This window comes from Anoplolepis gracilipes, chromosome 5 (assembly GCF_047496725.1).
Source record: "Anoplolepis gracilipes chromosome 5, ASM4749672v1, whole genome shotgun sequence".
In the NCBI taxonomy this organism is placed as follows: Eukaryota; Metazoa; Arthropoda; class Insecta; order Hymenoptera; family Formicidae; genus Anoplolepis; species Anoplolepis gracilipes.
This window is the reverse complement of record NC_132974.1, coordinates 1352427-1375958: the sequence shown is the minus strand read 5'-3', so window position 1 is coordinate 1375958 and position 23532 is coordinate 1352427. Positions and strand designations below refer to the sequence as shown.

Genomic DNA, 23532 nt, shown 5'->3' with positions numbered 1-23532 from the left:
CTCCAAAAATATGACCCTAAGAAAAATTTTTTGTTTATTCCAATATATTTGTTTTTTCCAAACAAATATTATTTTCCTCTGATATTTTTTTATATAATCAAAAACAAGTATTTAAAATATTTAGGTAGAATATCTTAAGATACTCCAGAATCATCGGACATTATGATCGTTTTTCTTGGTCAATCTTAAAAATAGTTTTTTCGATCAAAAGTATAGTTTTCGTCGTATCATTTATTGCACCTTCCTAATTTTTTAAATATTTTATATTTACTGATTCTAAACTTCTCAAATTAAAACTCCGTTAATGTAAAACTTGTCGGGGACATACCGAAGAAAATACGATTTTTTCTCGTTTATTTTTTGAGATATCTAAATTTTCTATCTTCAATTGTTAAATGTAAAAAATTGCAGAATATTTCAACAGTTGACCAACTTTAGTATACGATATTTATGATAAATATTTATAAATATTTTACTATTTATTTTTTTAATATTATATAAATATTTTATACATATTTTATATACATTCCCAGACAGAGCACACAATATTTTATAATAAACATTTATAAACATTTATGAAAATGTATTTTTTTGAAATATATAAATCTTATAAAAATATGCTAAAAATGGATTAATTTTAAATCATTATTTATATACATATATAGGACGTTCTGTGATCAATTTTTCTATTTGTCATAACAGTAAAAGATAATAGTATATTAATACCCAGACAGTCCACAATATTTATGATAAATATTTCTACATATTTTATACATATTTTATAAAAATCCTTATTCGACATAATTAAAACATAGATTAAATATTTTATATAATATTTATGATAAGTAAAAAATAAATATTTACAGAGTAATTATTTTATAAATATTTTTCAAACATTTGTTAGAATATTTATGGTAAATATTTATGATTTATTCAATCTAATATTTTAAAAATATTTATAAAATATTTAACTAATTATTATATAAATATTTTGTAAATATTTTATAAATATATTTTGTGCTGTCTGGGTTAAGAAAAAAAAATCGTAAAAACTGTATTCGACTTATATATTACATTAACGCTTTTGCAATGTGGCAACAATGAGAGTAGAGTAAAAATATTGGTAGTAATATGTATTTTGTAAATATTTCTCACATATAATTGTTGGGCTATTTATAATAAATTTCTATTCAATCTAAGATTACAAAAATATTTACAAATAAATATTTTGATAAATATTTATAAAATATTGAAATAATTTTATATATAATTATTACACATTATATAATTATTACATAATTATTATAAATTATTTCGTATATATTTATAAATATTGTGTTGTCTCTACGAAATCCAAGATTGATCAAAGAAAATACAGTGAAAAAAAAATATTGTGGATTATGGAACACCCGGTATAATGGGAGAGACTCACCTGTTTCACAAGAGCGTGACGTATACATACTCGGGTGCATCACGTGACTCACTCTACGGAGCTCGATCGTAGTAGGTGTAGCGTCAGCGCGCTACCAGCTACCAGTGAACAGTGAGTGTAATACCATGGTGATCGCGGTAGTGGCCGTGGTACCTTTATACGAGACGGTGATAAATTGCGTAAAGAGCGATCGCGACGGAAAACTCGCGTGCACGAAGTGACAAAACCGCGCCCACAGTTCGACAAACCTGTCCAGGATGCGGACGGGCATCGATCTTTTCGCCGATGATCAACGACAGCGTCGCGTCAGGAAGATTTAACAGGATCGATCGGCGTCGTGGACGATCGGTGATCTACGAGAAGAAAGATCCAGCGCGAGATCGTTGCGTTGCTTATTCGAGCGTCAGGTCGATTTCGAGTCAGTTTTGACGGATAAAAGCCACGCGAGCGAGGAGACCCGCCGTTTATTGTTTACGTGAAAAAAACGAGAGGGTTTCGTCGAGCGAAGCGCGAATAACGGCGGCGTCCAGTTGGTTTCCTCAAGCGTGAAAAAGCAGGAAGAGTTACCGCTCGAATTCGAATCCGAATAGCATCTATGAGAGTGAGAGATCCGAGGATCGTGGTGAGTGTTCGAAGATCGATTTCCATCTTATCCTTCTTGTTTGCCTCGCGTCGTCAGGTCGCGATTCATTCGCACATGTGTACGAAGGCCGTGATATTAATTAATAGATATGCAATATATAGTGATGATGAGTGATGATAAAGATTCGCGAGAATTTAAAAGAGCAGCTTACATTATCGGGAAGAATGTTTTTTTCGCATTTAAAATTCAAAGATGATTTATTATGTTTTGCGCGAGATGTAAAAATAACAATGATAAAGTAATAACATACGAGACGTACAAAATAAAAATAAATTGTGACTGGAAACAAAATTGTCGATTTTTGTAACAATGATTTTTTTTAATAATATTTAAGTATAGGCACTTAAAGAAAAATTTTTCAATTAAAATAAATGACATTTTAATTTTTATTTAATTTGAAATTAATGTTAAAAATGGATTAAATTATTATAAGAAGAAATCTTAAATATATTAAAGAATAATAAATTATATAAAATGACTGAAAACAAATCCTCCATCTTTGTAACAATTATTATTTTTTATTTTATAATATTTAAGTATATAAGCATTTAAAAAAAAATTTCTTAATTATAATAAATAATAAAAATCTTAATTTTATTTAATTTTAAATTATTTTTTATAAAACTTGAAATTGTAATTTATCAAAATATTTAATCCTAAAAATAAAAAAGTTATCGAAAATGGATTAAATTACTACAAGAAGAAATTGATCTTAAATATATTAAAGATTATTCTACATTTGATAAAGATATGCTAAGTTTAAAAAATTTTAAAGATTTTCTAGAAATTTTAAATAATTTTAAATATTATTTTAAATCTAATAAAAATATGCTGGAAATGAATTAATTTTAAATCATTATTTATATACATATATATGACGTTTTGTGATCAATTTTTCTATTTGTCAGTAAAAAGATAGTATACTAATACCCAGACAGCACACAATATTTATAATAAATATTCCTAAATATTTATGAAAATATATTTTTTTGAAATATTAATATAAATATTTTGTGCTGTGTAGCTTAGATGCTGTGATCAATATTTAAAATTATGTATTTTTATAAATTCCTTCATTTTTTAATTTATTGTTAGTCTGATTAAATTGCACTAATTGTTTTTTAAGGAGGACCTGATCTGTGCCGGATATTATGCTGGTTATTTTGGTCATCGAAGATACGACGAAGCACCGAGTGTTCTTTTATATAAATAAGTATACCTGAAGATAGTGTGCCTGAAGAAATTCATACAATCAGTGAAAGTGTAACATATTACGCGAGGAAAGTCTGACGTCTGACGTATACGAAATTGGCGAATGACACATCAAGGATTAGCCGGCGATAAGTGGATGATTCTCGCGAAGGCTATTGACATAAAAAGTGCACGCCATCGTTTTATACATGTTCGTCTAACAGAATGTGTTCATTTACACGGATCAATTTAATTGGAATGTGTTCATTTATTACATGTAATATATTCAAAAGTCGCGCGATGGACTTTATTTAGAAACATTATAAAGACATCAACTTCGTTGAAACGTTAACGAGAGTATTTTTCTTTTAATAGTGAACAAAGGACAAAGATTCCTAGAGAGTGGGTGGTTATCTTCTCGCTCGTAAATTCTATTTAACGATACCGATGAACCGAGGCACTTGACGACGAAAATATGCGCCGAAAAATGCACCGATTATGCATTTTGCTGCCGTTTCTGGCCGCCTTAATTGCAGGAGTCCGATTAGACAATAGATATGAGCAAACATCGATCTATTACACCGAACCAACTGTGCTGGTGAATACTAGCACAATAAACGGTAACAATGGTGGTTTATACGAGCTCCACGGTGGCCGTGTTGTTCGTGGTGAAAGACTACTGCCAATATCGAAGAGCCCTTATTTGTTGCGCGAGGATCTATTCATCGAGAGGGATGGCAAGCTTATAATAGAACCTGGTGTGGAAATTCGTTTCGGTCCCATGGTCGGCATCACCATCCGCGGTATCATAAGTGCCAAGGTAATAATTAACAATAGAATTTCTAAAAAAAGGTAGAGAGCACGCTTTTTTAGAGAAAGTTACACAAATGCTCTCGAGACGAGAACAAAAGCCTGTTAAGATTTTTTAACTTTTAATTGTCGCTTTAACGTCAAACATATCTTTTGACACAAGCAGGATGATACTTAATAATCAAAATTAATAATAGAGAAAGTCGATATTAAGATAATATTCTTTTCAAAATTGTCTCTATTGATTTTTTATTTTGAAATTAAATTATGAGATACTTTTAGTATAAATAAGTATAAAAAGATATATAATCGATATGCAATACACTAATGAAAGTATATATATATATATATATATATATATATATATATATATATATATATATATTTTATATATTTTATAATATATATATATATATATTTTATTATAAACATTTTAAATATCCAATAAAATATCTAGAAAATAGAATAATGTAGAAATAATGATATGATACAGGAATTAGGTGACTTATTGTATACGTGCGTATAGAATATCAATGTGTATAATTGTAGAGAGCATCCTTATAAAATTACAATATCCATAGGTGTGTGTATTTTGACGTTGAATGAACATGATTCATCGCAGCGTAACTGTGCACGTGTTCTGCATATATGTATACATAAAGGAAAAAGATCGAAAAAGAAAGACAAACTGCGTTCTTAGGAAGCTTTGCGAATTGCAATTCCAGTAAAATTTCAACACTGTCAGTTTGACATTAAATTGTCGACAAATGGTCGATTTGACATTAAATCCTTTACCCATTTTTTACACTAAATATGAAATTCTTTTTGCTCACTTTTCCCTCGTTTTTTTTACACAACTTCCGCATTTAGAGGCTCTACATAAAAAGAATTCCAGCTTACGCCGTTTGATTCGTGCCAAGAGCGATGCCGAAGGTCTTGGCACTCTGTTGAGCTTTTAAGAGGATTACGTGAGGTCATAAGTTAATCGTGCGGGGGCAAGAACCGCCGACCTGAAACGCATCACATGGCACGCTCCACTTGACGTTTGCAATTCTTGTCAGAATCATTTTATCCTTGTTGTTCGTTGAAAATTAAATAAAGACAGACAATAGAACGTATTCTTGAGGAGACATTTAGAGGCAGTGTTGTTGGCTGATTCGGTCGAGACAGCCGTGCGGTCTGCACGCTGTTCTTAATCACTCGATTAGTGAACTTTCTATTACCAACCCTTCTGACAGAAACGGCGGATAAGAGAGATATCCATTTACAGAGATTAGAACAACTTGTTCCTTCCTCTTCCAGGATATTTAATCCTCTTTATTAGCTATTACAGCGCGCTACAAGTGTGATAGCCTTCTAAGTAGAATAAATGATAAATCAGCAAGTGATTACTCATCCGTGAATAATCGCTTCTTATCTTTGTAAGTATTGTACATTAATATGGATTATTATTTCTTAAATCTGAGAGCATATATATATTTTTGTCTTATTTTTATATTTTTATTTTTATATTCCCTTTTAATATTAGTAATTAAAAAATAATAATTTATTTTAAAGCTCTAGATTTTACTGATGATTTATCCGATTTAAAACTTTTTTTTTATTACTTGATTTCAAACTCATTTCATATTTAATATATTTAATATATTTTAATATGATTTTTTCAATATTAAATATTTTAATAAACTTTTTATAAAGTGCTCTTTGTCTCTCTCTCTCTCTCTCTCTCTCTCTCTCTCTCTCTCTCTCTCTCTCTCTCTCTTTCTCTGTACGCTTATCTGTACAATAGATTGCGTATGTGCCCTTTTCCTCTTTTAAAATTGTTACGTGCAACTTACAATTAAAATAGCAACAAAATAATACCTAATAATACCTGTAGCGAGCATTAATACGTAGACAAACGTGAATATATACTATTTTATTATATACACCAATAATGCAACAATAAAGGCAACGATACTCGCGTGTTTGTAGCATTTCCGGTTAATCGGCGTTCTCCGCTCTTTGTATGAAGGAATCCCTTTCCTGTCATACACCTAGCTTTGCATTCTTTTTCACGGCTACATTTATTGAATTAAATTAAAGCACACGAGATCTTTTTAAAACTTCTTTTAATTTAATTATTAAATAAATATTTACTGCTGAATTTAATGATGAATATTAACATGCTATTTACTTTTCTTGACAACTAATGTTATTATGCTTTTACAAGATATAATTATAAACTAAGGAGAAAAATATTACTTTTTTTCTTAATTTATTTTATTATATACAATATTTAATATATACCTATATATGTGATAGTATATAGTTTATTTATTTTCTTCTATAATTTTAACTTGATTGAATTTTATAAAATAACTATAACATATTTTGATAACAAATAGTTTAAAAATAGTTTAAATAGGAATATTTTTAATGGAATCTCGAGAAATATCATGAAAAAAATTATTTGTGATCGTATCATCCATCAGTTGTCAAACATTACTTTAGTGGTTGATAACATCTATTCTAATAAGATTCAACATTCGGTGTTTTGATGATTCAATTACTTTTTATTTTCGTAAAATCGTATTGCGTAAAAATTTATTACTGGAAACTACGTGGATGACTCGCTCGCTAGGAGTAAGCCGACAAATATCGACAATAATCCGTAACATGTGCCCAAGCAGAGACATCCGGCAGTTATGACGATTGTACTGAAAAAAATGAATTCGAGGGAACGAAAGATATAAAATTACTCTACGCATATATGAAAAAAATAATTTATTTATATAGAAATAAAATTATATATTTATAAAAAATGCGCGGTTTATATCTTTACTTTTGCAGAAGAGAGAAGAGAAAAGCATTCTTCTAATATTTATATAGTTTTTATTAGTTATGTAATAAAACACATAAATAAATTAATTTAATTCTAATTTTAGTTATTGTTAAAATACAAAATTTATTATTCGATGTATTATCTTATAGATACTATACAGATTAATTTAGATTAAATAGATTACACAGATTATAATTAATAATAATATATATAATAGGACAATTAATTATTATAATACATATATATATGAAACTCAAATAAAAAAATTAAACAACAAAAATTAAATTAAATCTTATATTTAAATCACTGTGTCTAAATTTCAAAAGAAAACATACTTACAATATAATTATGTCTATATTATCTATTCTTTAATACATTTTATGCTCTATTCATCTCTACACGTTTATAAAACTTTGCTGATAACGCAATATCTTCACCGACATATCTTCAATCTCGTTATCTGTTAATGATATCAACGATGCTATTGATTTCTGATGAAAATGACCATATACAGGGTGTATCATAAATCACGCTCCATCTCTGGAGAATAAATTGATGAAATCAAAATAAGTCTATGTAAATTAAAATTACATTTGAGCCTTTTTTAAATGCAGTTATAATTGAAATAATGCATTTTAAATGTCCATCTGGAATAGCTATTATTTAGAATCCCTTCTATTATATAATTTTTATTTTATTGTCTATTTATTAGTTATAATTAATGTTATATGGTTATTCTTAACTAAAAAGTTATCAAAATAATTACAAACTTTTAATTTGAATAAAAATAATAGTCCAAAAAAATTTTTTGTAATTCTTTAAAAGAAATTTGAATGTAATTTTGTCATTTTCTATTTTCGACTTATTTTGACTTCGACAATTCAATCTCCAGAGATGGGACGTGATTTATAGTACACTCTATAATATAATCAAACCTTTAGCAACTCTCGATTTAGCGTTTTATTATTATTATATTAACGCTCTATGAGAATTTTAAAAATACCTGATTTTGAAATATTATTGAAGTCTTCCTCCCTTTTTTTATAGTAACATAACAATGTAACTGAAATACACCACCTAATCAAATGTAGAATGGAAAAAATAGAATTTTTTTATTACAGTTGTTGATTCTACTTTTTGAAAGTTTTCTTTTATCGCAAATACTGTAAATCATAATAATATGATAATGATATAAGAGAATAAATTTTATCTATTTTTTTGTAATGATTATAAATGTATTATTTATGTATTATAAAAAAATCTAATAATAACACATTTATCTGTGTGTAAAAAGGGTGAAACACATGCGCCGATCCTCCTGACCGCAGCGGAAGTGGAAACGCAAGTTCCGGCTCTTCAAACATCACCTTCGATACGTCTTGTCGACGGACCGAATCCGTTAACGGGTAGATTACAGCTTTTTCATCGAGGCAGCTGGCGTTCCGTTTGCACGAATTCACGAAAGTATGTAATCAATAAACGTGTAACGTGACAACAATGTAGATATATTATTATGTAACTTTTATTGCAGTTGGACTCGTGCAGACTTGGAGACAGCTTGCCGGCAGCTCGGCTATCAGGGCGGACAGTGGTGGTCGTGGATCGACAGACAATGGCCCTCCAAGCCTCGTCTTCTTTACGAGGAACCAAGATGTCGCGGTACCGAGTATTCGCTGGCGATCTGCGAACGTTGGTCGGAAAGACAATTGGGCGCCGGTGTTTGCGGTGAATTGCAAATTTTTTTTCTAGACAGCACACAATATTTATGATAAATATTTCTAAATATTTATGAAAATATATTTTTTTGAAATATTATATAAATATTTTAGACATATTTTATAAATATTTTGTGTTGTCGGGGGAATATATTAATTTTGTGGTGAAGATCATGCGTGTTATTTTAGTTGTTGAATAAAAGATAGAGCTTACTGTGTTATGAATCAATTAATGAAAGTTGGTATTCGATTTTAGATTATCATCCAGATCTGGGTATCTCTTGCCTACCTCGTCACGATGGTACGACCAGTGCGATCAAGCATTGGCGAGGGATACGATTCGAGAACGCGTTGCATGATAAAACGCTCATCCAAGAAAATACACTTTATGTGCATCAGTCGAAATCTGTTTTGCGAAACATAGTAATCGAGTGAGTATTTTGAAACGAAACGATGGACATTTTTATTGGCAATATATAAAATATACATTTTGCTCTCTAATTCCCTAGACAGCACACAATAATTATGATAAATATTTATAAATATTTATGAAAATATATTTTTTTAAAATATTACATAAATATTTTATACAATTTTATAAAAATCTTTATTCGACATATTTTTAAAATATAGATGAAATATTTTATATAATATTTATTATAAGTAAAAAATAAATATTTACAGAGTAATTATTTTGTAAATATTTCTCAAATATTTGCGGGGATATTTATGGTAAATATTTATGAGGTATTCAATCTTAAAAATCTTAAAAATATTTATATCTATTATCTTAAAAATATTTTGATATATATTTATAAAATATTTAAATCATTATTTTAAATATTTTGTAAATATTTTATAAATATTGTGCTGTCTAGGTTATATTTCTTGTCAGAAGGTAGTGACTTCTCTACATATATTTTATAATTTAATATATATATAAATATATATATATAAATATATAGAACCTACAATAAAATATAATATAAAAATCTAATCTGGTAAATAGATATGCTGGGACTGGAAGAGAGTACAATGTGACGTCGGCAATTCATGTGGAAGGAGTACCACCGATAATGGAGTCGATTTCTGTTCTTCATTCTGCCTTCACGGGTATCAATGTTACTTTGCCGGATGCACCCGTCGTGATAAAAAACTGTACCGTGCAATATAATAGAGGTAAAACACAACTCCATCAATCTTGTCATTTACTACGTATTATTATATCTTGTTCTCTCTAGAGATGCCATATTAGATAATATGTTTTATGTAGCGTATATTTATTGTTTCAGGTTACGGGATTTATGTAAATAGTTCGTCCGGCATGACGAATATCAATGACTGTTCGATACTTGAAAACGGAGCTGATGGAATAAAATACGTGCACGCGGACGAACGACCGGATGACAAATTAGATCGTACCGACTTGTTTGATCTGTGCACCTTCCCCATGACAGCTAGTCAAACCTTCCCTGTCACTATATCCATGGAACAGAATAAATATGCGCCCAATGTAAAACGATGTCCACAAGTGAGCATTATTTAATCACTAAAAGTATTAATTTGTGCTTTGCATGAAATCAATGATAAAGCGATAATATTAAATATTATTAATAATTATTAAGTAATATTTACAATATATACAATAATTAAAAATTATGAAATAATTTATAATATAAATTTATAGATAATTTATAAATAATAATAATATAATTTATAATATAAATAAGTTTATAAATAATTATTAAAATAATTATTATTACACAGCATATCTTCACGATGCCGGGTCATCTTTTGACGTTGCATTTTTTGGAAATGAAAACTGATAGGAATGATAGCGCCATTGTGGAAGTATACGATGGTATAAGTGGAGTGGAAAAACTCTTGGCTAGAGTTAAAGTTAGAAATGGAACGTTACCGCAAAGTGTGACTTCAACGCGTCAGAATCTCTTCATAAATTTTGTAGCTGAACCTCGAACCAACACCATCGTGTTTGTGCGATTGTCGTCGGGTTATAGTAAGTCAAAGCAGCTTGTATTATCTCAGATTAATATAAATCTTTAAATTACAGCATTAATTGATAATCAAGATATTAATGTTTCTTTTTTTTCACAGAGAAAACGTATGATCTCAACGTGACTGGTAGTACGATAGCGGGTAATAACGGTCGCGGTATCCTCGCGGAGAAACTCAGATCCGCCGTACACATTCACGAGACTTCGATATCGAATAATGAACACGTAGCCGGCGTGCATGTATTAGGTGGCGCGATGGATGTCAATATCACCGACAGCCGTATTTCGTTTAATCAAGGAGACGGTGTTAATATCACTGTTACGGGTGGCAATCGCAACGTATCGCACAGCAGTATATCATCCAATCGCGGTTTTGGTTTCGCATTGTGGTTGAATGACAGCTCTGCTACCGAATATGTACACTTCAATCAGTCGACTGTGATCGAATACTCGCAGATATTCCGTAATAAGGATATTGGTGTTCTGGTAAGTGCGAATGTAGAATCCCAGGCAGCACAAAATATTTATGAAATATTTACAAAATATTTATAATAATTATTTAAATATTTTATAAATATTTTTAAGATATAATATTAAATAAATCATAAATATTTACTATAAATATCCTAGCAAATATTTGAGAAATATTTACAAAATAATTACTACAAATTTATATATATAAATAAAATTTATATATGTAATAATTATATAAAAAAATATATATATATATATATAATAAATAACTATAATTTATTTTTTATTTATCATAAATATTATGTAAAATATTTCATCTATATTTTAATTATATCTATATTATATATATTATATATAGTTATAATTATATACCTATATTAAAAATATGTCAAATAAAGATTTTTATACAATATGTATGAAATATTTATATAATATTAAAAAAATATGTATTTTCATAAATATTTATCATAAATATTGTGTGCTGTCTGGAATGTGTATGAATATTTTGCACAATAATTACATGTATTTTGTTTGACTTTATGATTGAGTATGTGTGATCTTGATTTACTTGGCAGATTGGCAATTCAACCGGCAACTCGTATGTAAATATAACGGGCAATTGGTTTAACACTAGCCTCGAGACAGCGCTACAAGTGGAATCCAGTTGGAGGAAAGACAATGGTTTAATGAGACTGCAGATCGGATACAATTCGTTCATAAGAAATGCGAAATTGGGCGTTAAACTAAGTCCAGCGCTCAATCTCGACGCAACTATAGAGTACAATCACTTCAGGGATCAAGCGGACGGTGGGATTCTGATAAGAAATCCGCTTTATGAGGAATTTAATGTTCTGCCCGCGAAGATTATGATTCGATATAATGAATTCTATAACAATCGGGGCACCTTTGTAGCTAGCATCGGTTTATCACCCTACAGCGATGTGCAAAACGCATTGTTTACGAGGAACTTCTTGCGTGACAATCATGTCAGAGAACTATTTGACAATGGTAACATACCAAATGTCAAACTAATACCGCGCTCGAGAGTAGCTGCTATTGTCGTCGTATCTTCGAGCAATGTCGAGGTTTTCCGTAACATTTTGCACAATCCTGAGTCGCGTTACGAGATCGGTTCCCACTTGGAAGATCAGAGCAAAGTCATTAATTGTACTTACAACTGGTTGGGATCTGGGGAGGAAAAGAGAATCTTTGATCGACTATTCCATAGGTTTGTATTACACTTTCGAAATTTTATTACTCTGCAAATTGTAATATATATCTCAGACAGCACAAAATATTTATAATAATTATTTAAATATTTTTAAGGTTTTAGATTGAATAGATCATAAATATTTACCATAAATATCCTAATAAATATTTGAGAAATATTTATAAAATTAATATTAATATAAATATTTATTTTTTATTTATCATAAATATTATATAAAATATTTCATTTATATTTTATATTTTTAAATATATCGAATAAAGATGTTTATAAAATATATGTATAAAATATTTTATATAATATTTCAAAAAAATATATTTTTATAAATATTTATCATAAATATTGTGTGCTGTCTAGGATAGTGTGGGATATAATTATAATTTTTATTTTTCCATAGGAAAGACAGGTACAATCTTGCTAAGATTGAGTACCTGCCTTACTTGTTGCACAGCAGTAACCCCAACGCGAATACCATAATCGCAAATCCGACGTTTGTATCGCAATTTGTCACACCTGGCACGAATCTGGTCGGTGGTGAGGTTGACGGTCTCGAGCAATTAAGGGCCGGCGAGTACATTGTCGAGCGTGACATCAATGTAAGACCAGGCGGCAAATTAATATTGCAACCGGGCGTTACGTTACGTTTTCCACCATCCATTGGAATAATGGTAGCCGGCAAATTCGATGCGCGTGGAAAAAGACCTAGCGACATCTTATTTACTTTGAAGGAAGAGCTTCCTGTATTACCAGACAATGAAACTCTCGTCACCGAAGAAGAAGGTACGAATCAAATTCAATTTGATGAAGAAGCGGAGTCCGTGCCGGTGAGGCTTCTCGGTGGCAGAACAAATCTCGAAGGAAGACTACAGGTAACATTTAAATAATATTTTTAACTCAAATACTCAAAAAAAATTTACAAACCTATAATTAAATTTATTTATTAAATCTTTATAAAAATTGAAAAAAATATAATTGTTTTTTTTTTTTTTTTTTTGTAAAAGGTAAAAATCGGAAATAAATGGGGAACCGTTTGCAACTACGGATGGACGATTCAGGATGCGGCGCTCGTTTGCCATCAATTAGGCTTTATTCTAGACTATGAGAATTGGTTTGTCGAGCGATCGCAAATACCGAGCGCGGGAATCAACGAAGATATACTTCTCAGCAATGTCCAGTGTACTGAGAATGACAACGATATAACAAAATGTCAGGCAGAGAGGGAGCAAGATTTCGAAAATTCATGCACTCACTCGAACGATGTCGGTGTTAGATGTTTGGATGTGGCATGGGCAGGTCTGAGATTAGGACCGTTGGCTCAAAGATGTGACCTGCAATACGTGACAATCGAAAAAGCAGGCTTGTTAGATTATAAAACAAATTTGTTCAAGCCAGGTAAATTTATGTAAAGTCTATAGATCTTTTGTTAATAATAATTAAAAAATTAAATAGGTTTTAAAATTAAATATGAGAATTTATTATTACTACATATTCGAGATGTACTATTTTAAAATTTAACTAAAAAAATTCGAATTCAATATTTGAGTTTGACATTACCAAAAAAATAAAATAAAAAATAAATATATCGCGGTTACAAAATAATAATACTATTGGTAGATTTTCTTCAGAGAATCTTTTTAAAAAAATATTCTTATTAAGAAAAATATAATTGAATTGACTCATTTTATTGTGTATAATTTTTATTTCATGTGTGCATAATCGATATTATTTTTAACAGCTTTGCAAATTGATTTTGCTCGGCATTCGTTGGACGGTATCAAGCTCGTTAACAATCTGCAAGATGGATTAGGAGTTCTGTATTCCGATATATATTCAGCGGACGCCATAAATATTGTGACAAATAGCGATTTCTCTCAAAATGGCGGGAGCGGTATCAGTTTCAAGCAATTGGGCATGCGAATAGTCAACTCGCGAATTGAGAGCAACAAAGTTGCGGGAATAAGGCACAATCCCGCTCTCTCGGCGGTTCAGCAGAGAGAATTTGCGGGATGGTTCCTACGCGTTCCAGACACCACAATTGACTCACCGTATAATCCTGTAATCATACCGGGACCGGATGAAAATATTGAACTCGCTAATGGAGAAACCAAGTACATTATAACGACTAAAACAACCGTTCAAGAATCTGTCCGTCGTACAGTTAATATTAAAGTAAGTTTTTTAAAATATACTACATCTTATATACGTACGTACACATATATGTGTCAGTTGATTATTTATTTATTTATAATTTTGATTATATTATATATAATATATAATATACGTTATTATATATATAATATACGTTATTATATATAATATACGTTATAATATATATTATAATAATTTATAATTATATATTATATATTATAATTTATTTTTTAAAATTTATTTATAATTTATATTTTTTTAAATTTATAGTGCACTCCCGGTTATGTCATCGGCATCCAGTTGCTGAATCCAATAGAGAATCGAAGCACGGAACAAATCATACTGTACGACTCGCAGCAGCTTAACAATAATCAGATAAGTTGGCATGTAAAACGGGATCTGAGCGTTTTCCCCGTCTCATCCAGCTCCTACATAGTAATTTTAGAGTACCAGAGCGGTGAGAATGCTCTCGGTGGAGCTGTCATGGCTGTCACATCGATCTTATCTCCAGCGCAGGTAAATGAATACGAATATTACATTTACAGGAATATTAATATAGGCATTAATATAATAATGATAACGATATTACAGAATATACGCAATAAAATAGTCAGCGGGCCTATTCCTTCATTGATCATCATGAAAACGAAAATTAAGAGTAATCAGAAGGGCCTACTCGCGTTTTACTACAATCGATATTTGAACGAGATTGGAGATCACTTTCTCCGAAAAGCGAACGAGACTATTCAATTGATCGGATGCGAGATATCACACAATCAAGAGGAGGCCGTATATGTGTATTCACCTCATTGGAATATCTTCCACTCTAATTTATCGGAAATTTCGATCCACATAAATAACAGTTTGATCACGGATAATGGTAAAGCGATACATCAATTCAGCCGTGACGCGAGACACTCCAACAATCTCTTCCATTGGATAATGCAAGATAGCACGATCGAAAGAAATCACGGGGGTGGATTTGAAGTGTTGTTGCCAGACGTTTGGCAATACAACGAGAATTTCACGCATTCCTTGTACTTTGGTAACAACACTTGGCGCAACAACGAGCAGTTCGGCTTCGTGATAGACGGTCATTTCGCTCATCTCAACATATCCTACAATCATTTCGACGGCAATCGCTGCAAGACTGGCCTGATATCCGTGCGCGGAATGGAAAAGAAGATCAGAATCGATAACAATTGGATCGACGGTAACAGCGGAGCTTATATGGTTGAATTCCGCGTGGACAGCCAATCCGAGATTCTCGGCGACGTCGACGCGCATTTCTATTACAATGAGATTAAACGAAACACGTACGATCTCGTCAACATGGGACCGCGCCAGACATTTGACGATCCCAGTTACGTTGTCGGCTTTCACGGTATACAAAAAGTACTGGTTAACAGAAATCTCTTCGGAGAAAACTCGCTGGATTACGAATTACTGGCGGGTATTAGAACAGCGAAGATTAACAACGAAGTAGATGTCATGGAGAATTGGTGGGGTACCGATAATGACACTATTATCAGGTAATTTCATGTAATTAGATCCATCAATGACCAGACAACATAAAACATTTATAATAATTATTTAAATATTTTTTAAATATTGTTAAGATTTTTAGATTGAATAGATCATAAATATCCTCAATCTTGAACTTCCCAGACAGCACATATAATATTTATAAAATATATAATAATTATATAATAACTATATAATAATTATTTCAATATTTTATAAATATTTATCAAAATATTTATTTGTAAATATTTTTGTAATCTTAGATTGAATAGAGAATTAAAGATTTATTATATTATAATTTTCAATATTGTATATAGTATTTTATATAATATTTATAAGTAAAAAATAATTACTATAAATATTTATTTTTTATTTATCATAAATATGTAAAATATTTCATCTATATTTTAAAATATGTCGACTAAAGATTTTTATAAAATATGTATAAAATATTTATATAATATTTCGTAAAAATATATTTTCATAAATATTTAGAAATATTTATCATAAATATTGTGTGCTGTCTGGGGAGTGTATATGCGATATTTTATTTTAATTCAAAATTCATTATTACTCGTATATGTTTACTTAACTCGTATATGTTTTTCTTTCATAGACGAAGAATCTTCGATTTCGACGATTGGAACGATCACGCCGTAGCCAATTATCGGCCGTACTTGATGCGCGACTCATTCGATTCATCTATCTCTGCGTCGTGGCATATAAATCAAGAGATTGACCTGGACAATTTAGGCGGTCGTATAGTGGAGAGCCTCTCATTACACGCGAGACCCGAGCCTTACGTAATACATTCCGACATCACGGTTATGCCGGAAGCCACGCTACACATCTATCCCGACGTCGTGATGGAATTCGCTCCTAACGTTGGAATCCTCGTTCTTGGAACGCTGAAAGCTGTCGGGGTACCCGGTCACGAAATCGTTATGAGACCAATGAGACGAATAAATGCAAGCGTCAGTTCCGCGTATGTCAAGTTAGCACCGATGAGGAGTTCCATTAATCTTGCTTCAATGTCTGACGAAACGATTCGTTTATGCAAAGATGGACGCTGCTCTTCATTGTACAATGAAGGTGAAAAATACGAATTTCTATTCTCAAAAAAATCCTCATTTTATTGGATATACTGACAGTGTTTTTCTAATTTTCATGATTTTATTGTATAATTTTTTTAAAAATATTTGATTATAAGTTTCCTCTTTTTTTTATGACAGGATTCTTGGAATACTTTAATAGAACGACTCTTCAATGGATACCCATATGCGATCAGCGATTTACCGAGCGAAACGCCCAAGTAGCATGTCGGCAACTCGGTTACGATACCCTCAACGTCTATGTGTCGACCGATCGTAGATATGAACTTCATCCTGGATCGTTGACGCGTGTCTGGTCTTGGCCTGAACCTCTGCAAGTACGATTCGTCTCTTCATTTTGGGTTTTTTTCGCAATATTTTTTTTCTTTAAACAATCTTTTTTTTGTTGCAGTGTTCTGGGAAAGAACAGAGCCTGGAAGACTGTCAGATCAGACTGAACGGTCAGTTGTATGGTCATCGTCACGAATGTTCGTGGGATGGGCAGTTTGTCTTCCTACATTGTGGCCAGCGAAACTTGGATGACGCGTACGATTACTGGGGCGGAATACGCATCACGGACAGCGAATTCGAGCATCATCTGTACGAGCACCGCATCCACAACATCGTCACCCACGAGACTGTCAGACGCGTCGAGTCGGTTCTCAAGTTCATCAACATAACCGGTGCTGGAATCTTACACTTTGAAAGATCGTCCGCCATACAGTCTATCATGAAGTCTCCAGCAATAGTACACGTTAATATAGATCGTAGTGCTTATCATGGGATCAATATTGTATCTCCTACACACACGGTATGTGGGTGCAAATATTTACAAAATAATTTATATATTATATATATATATATTTTTTTTTTTAGATGGAATTATTATTTAATACGATTACTAATGTCCTCGGAAATGGCGTGAATATCCTATCTTTGACGGGAGAGGGTCGCGAAGCGGATGAGAGCTCGTTTACGCCAATTAAGGATCTCAATATTCCTTATTCTTTGTTCAGTATGGTCGACATATGCGATACCGCTAAAGAAATCACGATCGAAGAGCGTGTGATAGTTTATTACAAATACGATAATTACCCTGTGAATTGTGTGAAAATCTTCCGCAGTGCTTACAGAGCCAAACCATTCGGATTTAGGTGCGTAAAGTTTTTTTCGTGTTTACGATAATGATTTTTCAAGTGTAATTATTAAAAAAAAATAAGCAAACATTTCTCTCTGTTTTCTGCAGACTTTTACAATTTAATCTTTTCAACTCCACTGGAAAGCCGGGTCATCCCGATGGTATAACTTTATACGACGGAGACATTTACAATGTTACTTCTAAGAAGATCGGCCACTTGGAAGTTAACGCTCTTGATGAGAAGAAATTCTTTAAAACGCAGACTCCCAGTCTCAGTATAAGGTTCTTCGCTAATGGCGCTAGCAGTGTGCATGGATTTATCGCGGAAATCGTGACTCTTCCGATATCCGCCATTGGTTTTAGTAAGTATATAATAAAATCGTATCTAATATCATATGTAATAAATCATATATAACAAATCAGCATATTTATTATACATTTATTATACTTATGCATCTCAGACATTTCTTCTATTTGTTGATTTATTTTTGTAATTATTTAATTTATTTTTTACAGATCGCGATGTGCAGCACAATATTTCTTATTCTGCGATAACGAACTGTCGCGAGGGTGCTGTAAAATACGCAAGTGCCGGCGAGGTGAATGCTATAATGACGCTCGAACGTAATCAGTTTATCAATAATTGCGAAAAGTTATATGGTAATTTTTCCACGTGCAAGTCTGCCTTATGGCTCGATGTTCAAAATACGCAATCACTTTATTTCAGAGTAAGTTTCAAATGCAAAAACAACGTCACATTTATTTTATTGTTAATTTTCCTATAATTTAAATTTGTCAAAATATCATATTTCTATATTTTTATATTATTATATTTATATTATTATATTTATATTATTATATTGTTTTTATATTTCTATAATTTTATATTATATTATTATATTATATTTCAAAATATTATTATATTATATTTCAAAATATTATTTATATATTGTAATATAATATTATATTTGTTTAGAATAATCTGGTGCAGCGGAATCAAGGCGGTCTTTCTATTCGTGCCGATTCGAGAGGTTCAGCCACATCCCTCAAGGGATGGATACACAATAACCTTTTCACGGAGAATTTCAACAAACCAGCATTGTAAGTATATGTTAATTTTCTTATGCAAAGACGAGGAATAACATTACGGGATTATTTTCAGATATGTCGAGGGTCGCCAGAGTAGTCCTTACCAAGAAGTGACTATATTCAGGAATTACTTTACCAAAAATCATGCTCTCTACGACAATAATATTGTTTTGAAGCAAGTGGTCAGCAATATGACGCTTAATTATTTACACGGAAACCTCGGTATGCATTTATTGGAGATTTCGGGATTCGAAAGGGTTCGTTTACCGATTTATCAAAGTACATCTCACAATGGCTTTTACAAGTAAGTAATAGGTTTTCTTTTTTTACAATTTTTTGCTTCGTACTTCTTTATCTTTGAAAAGAATTATTTTGTCGAGGTAATAAATTATTTATAATATTTTAGGAATTATGCAGTGGATCGTGAAGGCCGTAGCACTATCGTTGCCGGTACTCCCGGACAGCAATACGTCGATAACGTGTTCTTTAATCCTGACAACGATTACGAGATGCTCACGACAAATAGATCTCAGTAAGTCAAAACAAAGCTGATTAAAATGTACAACGCCAGACAGCAAACAATATTTATGATAAATATTTATAAAAAAATATTTTTCTGAAATATTATATGGATATTTTATACATATTTTATAAAAATCTTTATTCAGACATATTTTTAAAATATAGATGAAATATTTTATATAATATTTATAGTAAGTAAAAAATAAATATTTATATAATTATAATTATTTTCTTAAATATTTCCTAGGATATTTATAAATATTTATGATCTATTCAATCTAAAATATTTTGATAAATATAAAATATTTGAATGAATATTATAAATATTTTGTGCTGTCTGGGACATTACGCAGCAAAATTAAAATAAAGACTCTCTTTATAAACGCAAATTCTTTGTTTTTTAGGCAATTAGAAATGTGGAGATCTCACATAGACGCCCGGTACAATTGGTGGGGTTACAACGAGACTTTGGCGGTGGCAGGACGTATCAGAGATCGCGGAGACTTGCCCGAGCTACTGCAAGTCGACTATCAACCTTTTCATATGAACAATAAATCTGTATTAAGCGGTAAATGTCCACCTGGCTGGGACCTCGTCGGCGATACATGTTACATATTAATCGGCGCGCTTATGGATTTTTATAGCGCACGAGAATTTTGCAGGGTGAGTAGGGTAAATGACCCTGTGTGTACGTAACATTTATACATATTTGATTTTTTTTTAAACATAAAATATCAACCCTTTTTATTTGAATTTCTTGAATATTGGATTTTGTTTACATATATATTTTTAATTATTTCAGTCGGCAAACGCATCGATGCCCTTCATTATGGGAGATTATCTGGAACTCTGGAAGTTCGCGCGCAAACAACAAGAACATTTTGATTATTCAGAACGTGTTTGGATACAGCAATTGGAACGCGTGGATCAATGCACGGTGTTCACGTATCAGACCATTGAGATTGACCATTGTGCGCAACCCAATCCGTTTATTTGCGAGATCGGTATGCATAATAGAATATATATTAAAACAAATTATCTTAATGATTTCTTAATGAATCTTGATTATTATAAAAAAATAATTTTCAAAATTTCGATAGATCCTAGAGTCAACATCGATCCTCTATCCTGGAGAAAAGATATCGTCGCAGTGGGCGTCTTGGGATCTGTCGCCGTCGCACTTGCATTGTTGACCGCGGCCATCGCACTGTGGGTGTCTAAATCGAAGAAGCGTAAACTCGAGAGATTAGAGCGACGTAATTCCATCAGACAATCTCTGCACTCCCTACGATCGATCGGCTCCACGTCTGGCTTCACGGAGCTTGCTTATCGGCGGAAACCTATCCCGGTAGGTTCAGTACAACACTACTAGTCTAAAATATTTATATTTTTAATAAGTTTAAGAAATTAATATTATTTTTTAATATATACTACATGTGTGTTTTAGAGCAAAAATTCCACGGATACTCTAAACTCGAAATCGCTGGATTACAAGCGCATGTTGAATGGTGGCAGTCTAGATTCGATGGACAAGTCTCAGCTGAATTCTTCGATAGAGGACAATCAGAGTTACGATGTGTACGAGGCTCATAATCCGCGATACTCGCCGAGTACAAGTGACTTCAAGCACGCGGCGCATCCCAAGTATGGCGCACAGACTGTCGACAATCCGGTCTTCGATTTGGCGTATCGCAACGAGGGCTTCCGCAATCACTCTACTTTCTCGGCTGGAAATACTGCAGCCGGAAACGCTGCTGCTTCTAACTGGCCGTTGCAACCGAACGTCCAACCGACTTTGATCGACGAGAGTCCCATAACGGACCCCAACAACGAGAGCTCATCGTATCTCCACAACACGTCTACACTGCCTTTACACTCCAGTCTCGCGCTCACCGATTCGATGAGTGAGTTGAAACACAACATTGAAGCGTCGGCCGTCTACGATCCCGTGGAATACGACTCGAAACGCGCTTACGATATGGCCACATTAACGACGAGTCAGGGATCCGAGCTCGTTCCAGAGTACACGTCTTCGGAAGGTTTTCAGCCGCCGATACCGCCGCATCCGTATGGCTACGAGCCCGAGAGCAGGCCCAGGAGCGAGGCGCTGCTGGAGACCAACTTTGACATCGGCGAGGAGAAGCCGCTTCGTTCCAAGAGCGAGGCCCTGCTTGAGACCAATCTGGACGCATTTTTAATCAACGAGCCCACGGAACTCACGCAACTGTCAGTGGCAGCGCGAAGCAAAAGTCAACCGCTGGAAACGGCGATGTAATTTCTCTAATTAATATATACAATATATACCAGCATTGTTTACAATTTTTGGGTGCACAACCAAAGCGTGTGCCAAATTTAACAACGGACACTGCCAGCTATTGCACAATCGAATATTTTAAACCATCCGTACAGTAACATGCTTGTGCTAATTAATGATGATTTAAAATCATTTGAATCTATGCACAATAAATCCTGATTGTTGCTGCATAAAATGAACGAAAATGGACAAATATTAAAAATTTAATATAGATATGAAATGTTAAACAAGGAAATATACATCAGACGTCAAATATTTATCATTAAGGGGAAGAATGCAAAATATAGAGATTAAATATTAATTTTATATTTAACATAGAATCAAGAAGACAAAATAAGAGCTAGAAATAATAATTAATTTTTTTACGACGAAGCTGTGAGAATAAAAACAGACCTCATATTCGTAATTAGTAGTAATTATATAGTCTCGTTGCTCTTTGTTAAACTATTAGACAGCTTCCTCTCTTTCTCTCTCTCTCTCTCTTTTTTCTTTCTATATATAATATATGCATATATTACTAGTGTAGAGTCGTGTAGAGAAAAGCGAACAAATTGTCTTATTATTTTGATATTTCGTACTTTAGTAACATCAGAAATTGGCAGTTACCAAAAGCAACGAACTTATAAAATTAAGTTGCAAATAATATTACACTGCCAAATACGTCCAATATCGTACATAACTCTCTCAAGATTATTGAGATTGATAATACTTATTGTTACAAATGTATATTTTACGAAAGTTGTGAGTATGCTGTAATTATTAAATACTCATGTGCAACAGCAAATCGAACACATGAATTTTTATATATAATAGATATATGATTGTACTTTGGAGTATAAAAAGTTATACTCGTTATGTAAAAGCGTATTTTTTCTAGGAAACATATGCTACTCGATAGACTTACTATTCTGCTTAAGTAAGGTGATCTCACCAAATTTGTTCTTAAATACAATTTTTTTACCTTTTTAATACAATAATCCGTCCACGTAGATTTAGAACAAGCGCCTTCTTGCAAGATGCACAATAATAAATAAGATTCTAGTTAAATTTTTGCTATATAAACGTTGTTTGGCGAGAGAGTTCGCGGGATTCTTAAAGAAAAAGATATATATATATTGCATGACATTATGCGAAAAATTTACAAATGTCCAATACATTTCATGTATGCAAAATATAACTTTAATTGTAATTTTAACGAGCTTTTAACAGAGAACGAATTTCTCTTTTAAATTCACTCGCGCGAATGGAACAATAATGTTACAAAAAGCTGCCTTATATTTGTACTCTAGAAATAAATCAAGCGAATCCAAGCAATCAGACAAAAATTATAATGTCCAAAAATTTCATTAAATTAACACTTCCATTACTATCCAC

At 31.9% G+C, this 23532-nt stretch overlaps 1 protein-coding gene across 3 annotated transcripts; it reads left to right on the top strand.

The window, feature by feature from the left end:
* The first annotated feature begins 1481 nt into the window (after window positions 1-1481).
* Window positions 1482-23483, top strand: Bark (C-type lectin domain-containing protein bark beetle). Of its 3 annotated transcripts, XM_072893348.1 has the most exons (29): window positions 1482-2054; window positions 3202-3543; window positions 3642-4086; window positions 8195-8364; window positions 8432-8625; window positions 8872-9046; window positions 9625-9794; window positions 9908-10146; window positions 10383-10632; window positions 10731-11116; window positions 11680-12332; window positions 12730-13201; window positions 13334-13724; window positions 14068-14501; window positions 14751-14996; window positions 15072-16012; window positions 16621-17096; window positions 17237-17433; window positions 17508-17906; window positions 17972-18249; window positions 18342-18595; window positions 18750-18961; window positions 19210-19334; window positions 19396-19626; window positions 19729-19854; window positions 20249-20507; window positions 20647-20848; window positions 20945-21192; window positions 21292-23483. In XM_072893348.1, exons 3-29 carry the CDS (start codon window positions 3742-3744, stop codon window positions 22117-22119), a joined length of 8901 nt encoding a protein of 2966 aa, XP_072749449.1. In that variant the 5' UTR covers window positions 1482-2054; window positions 3202-3543; window positions 3642-3741; the 3' UTR covers window positions 22120-23483. The 3 variants fall into 3 exon arrangements, with proteins under 3 accessions (XP_072749449.1, XP_072749448.1, XP_072749447.1); XM_072893347.1 differs by having other exon boundaries at window positions 3205-4086; XM_072893346.1 differs by having other exon boundaries at window positions 3202-4086.
* Window positions 23484-23532: the final 49 nt, after the last annotated feature.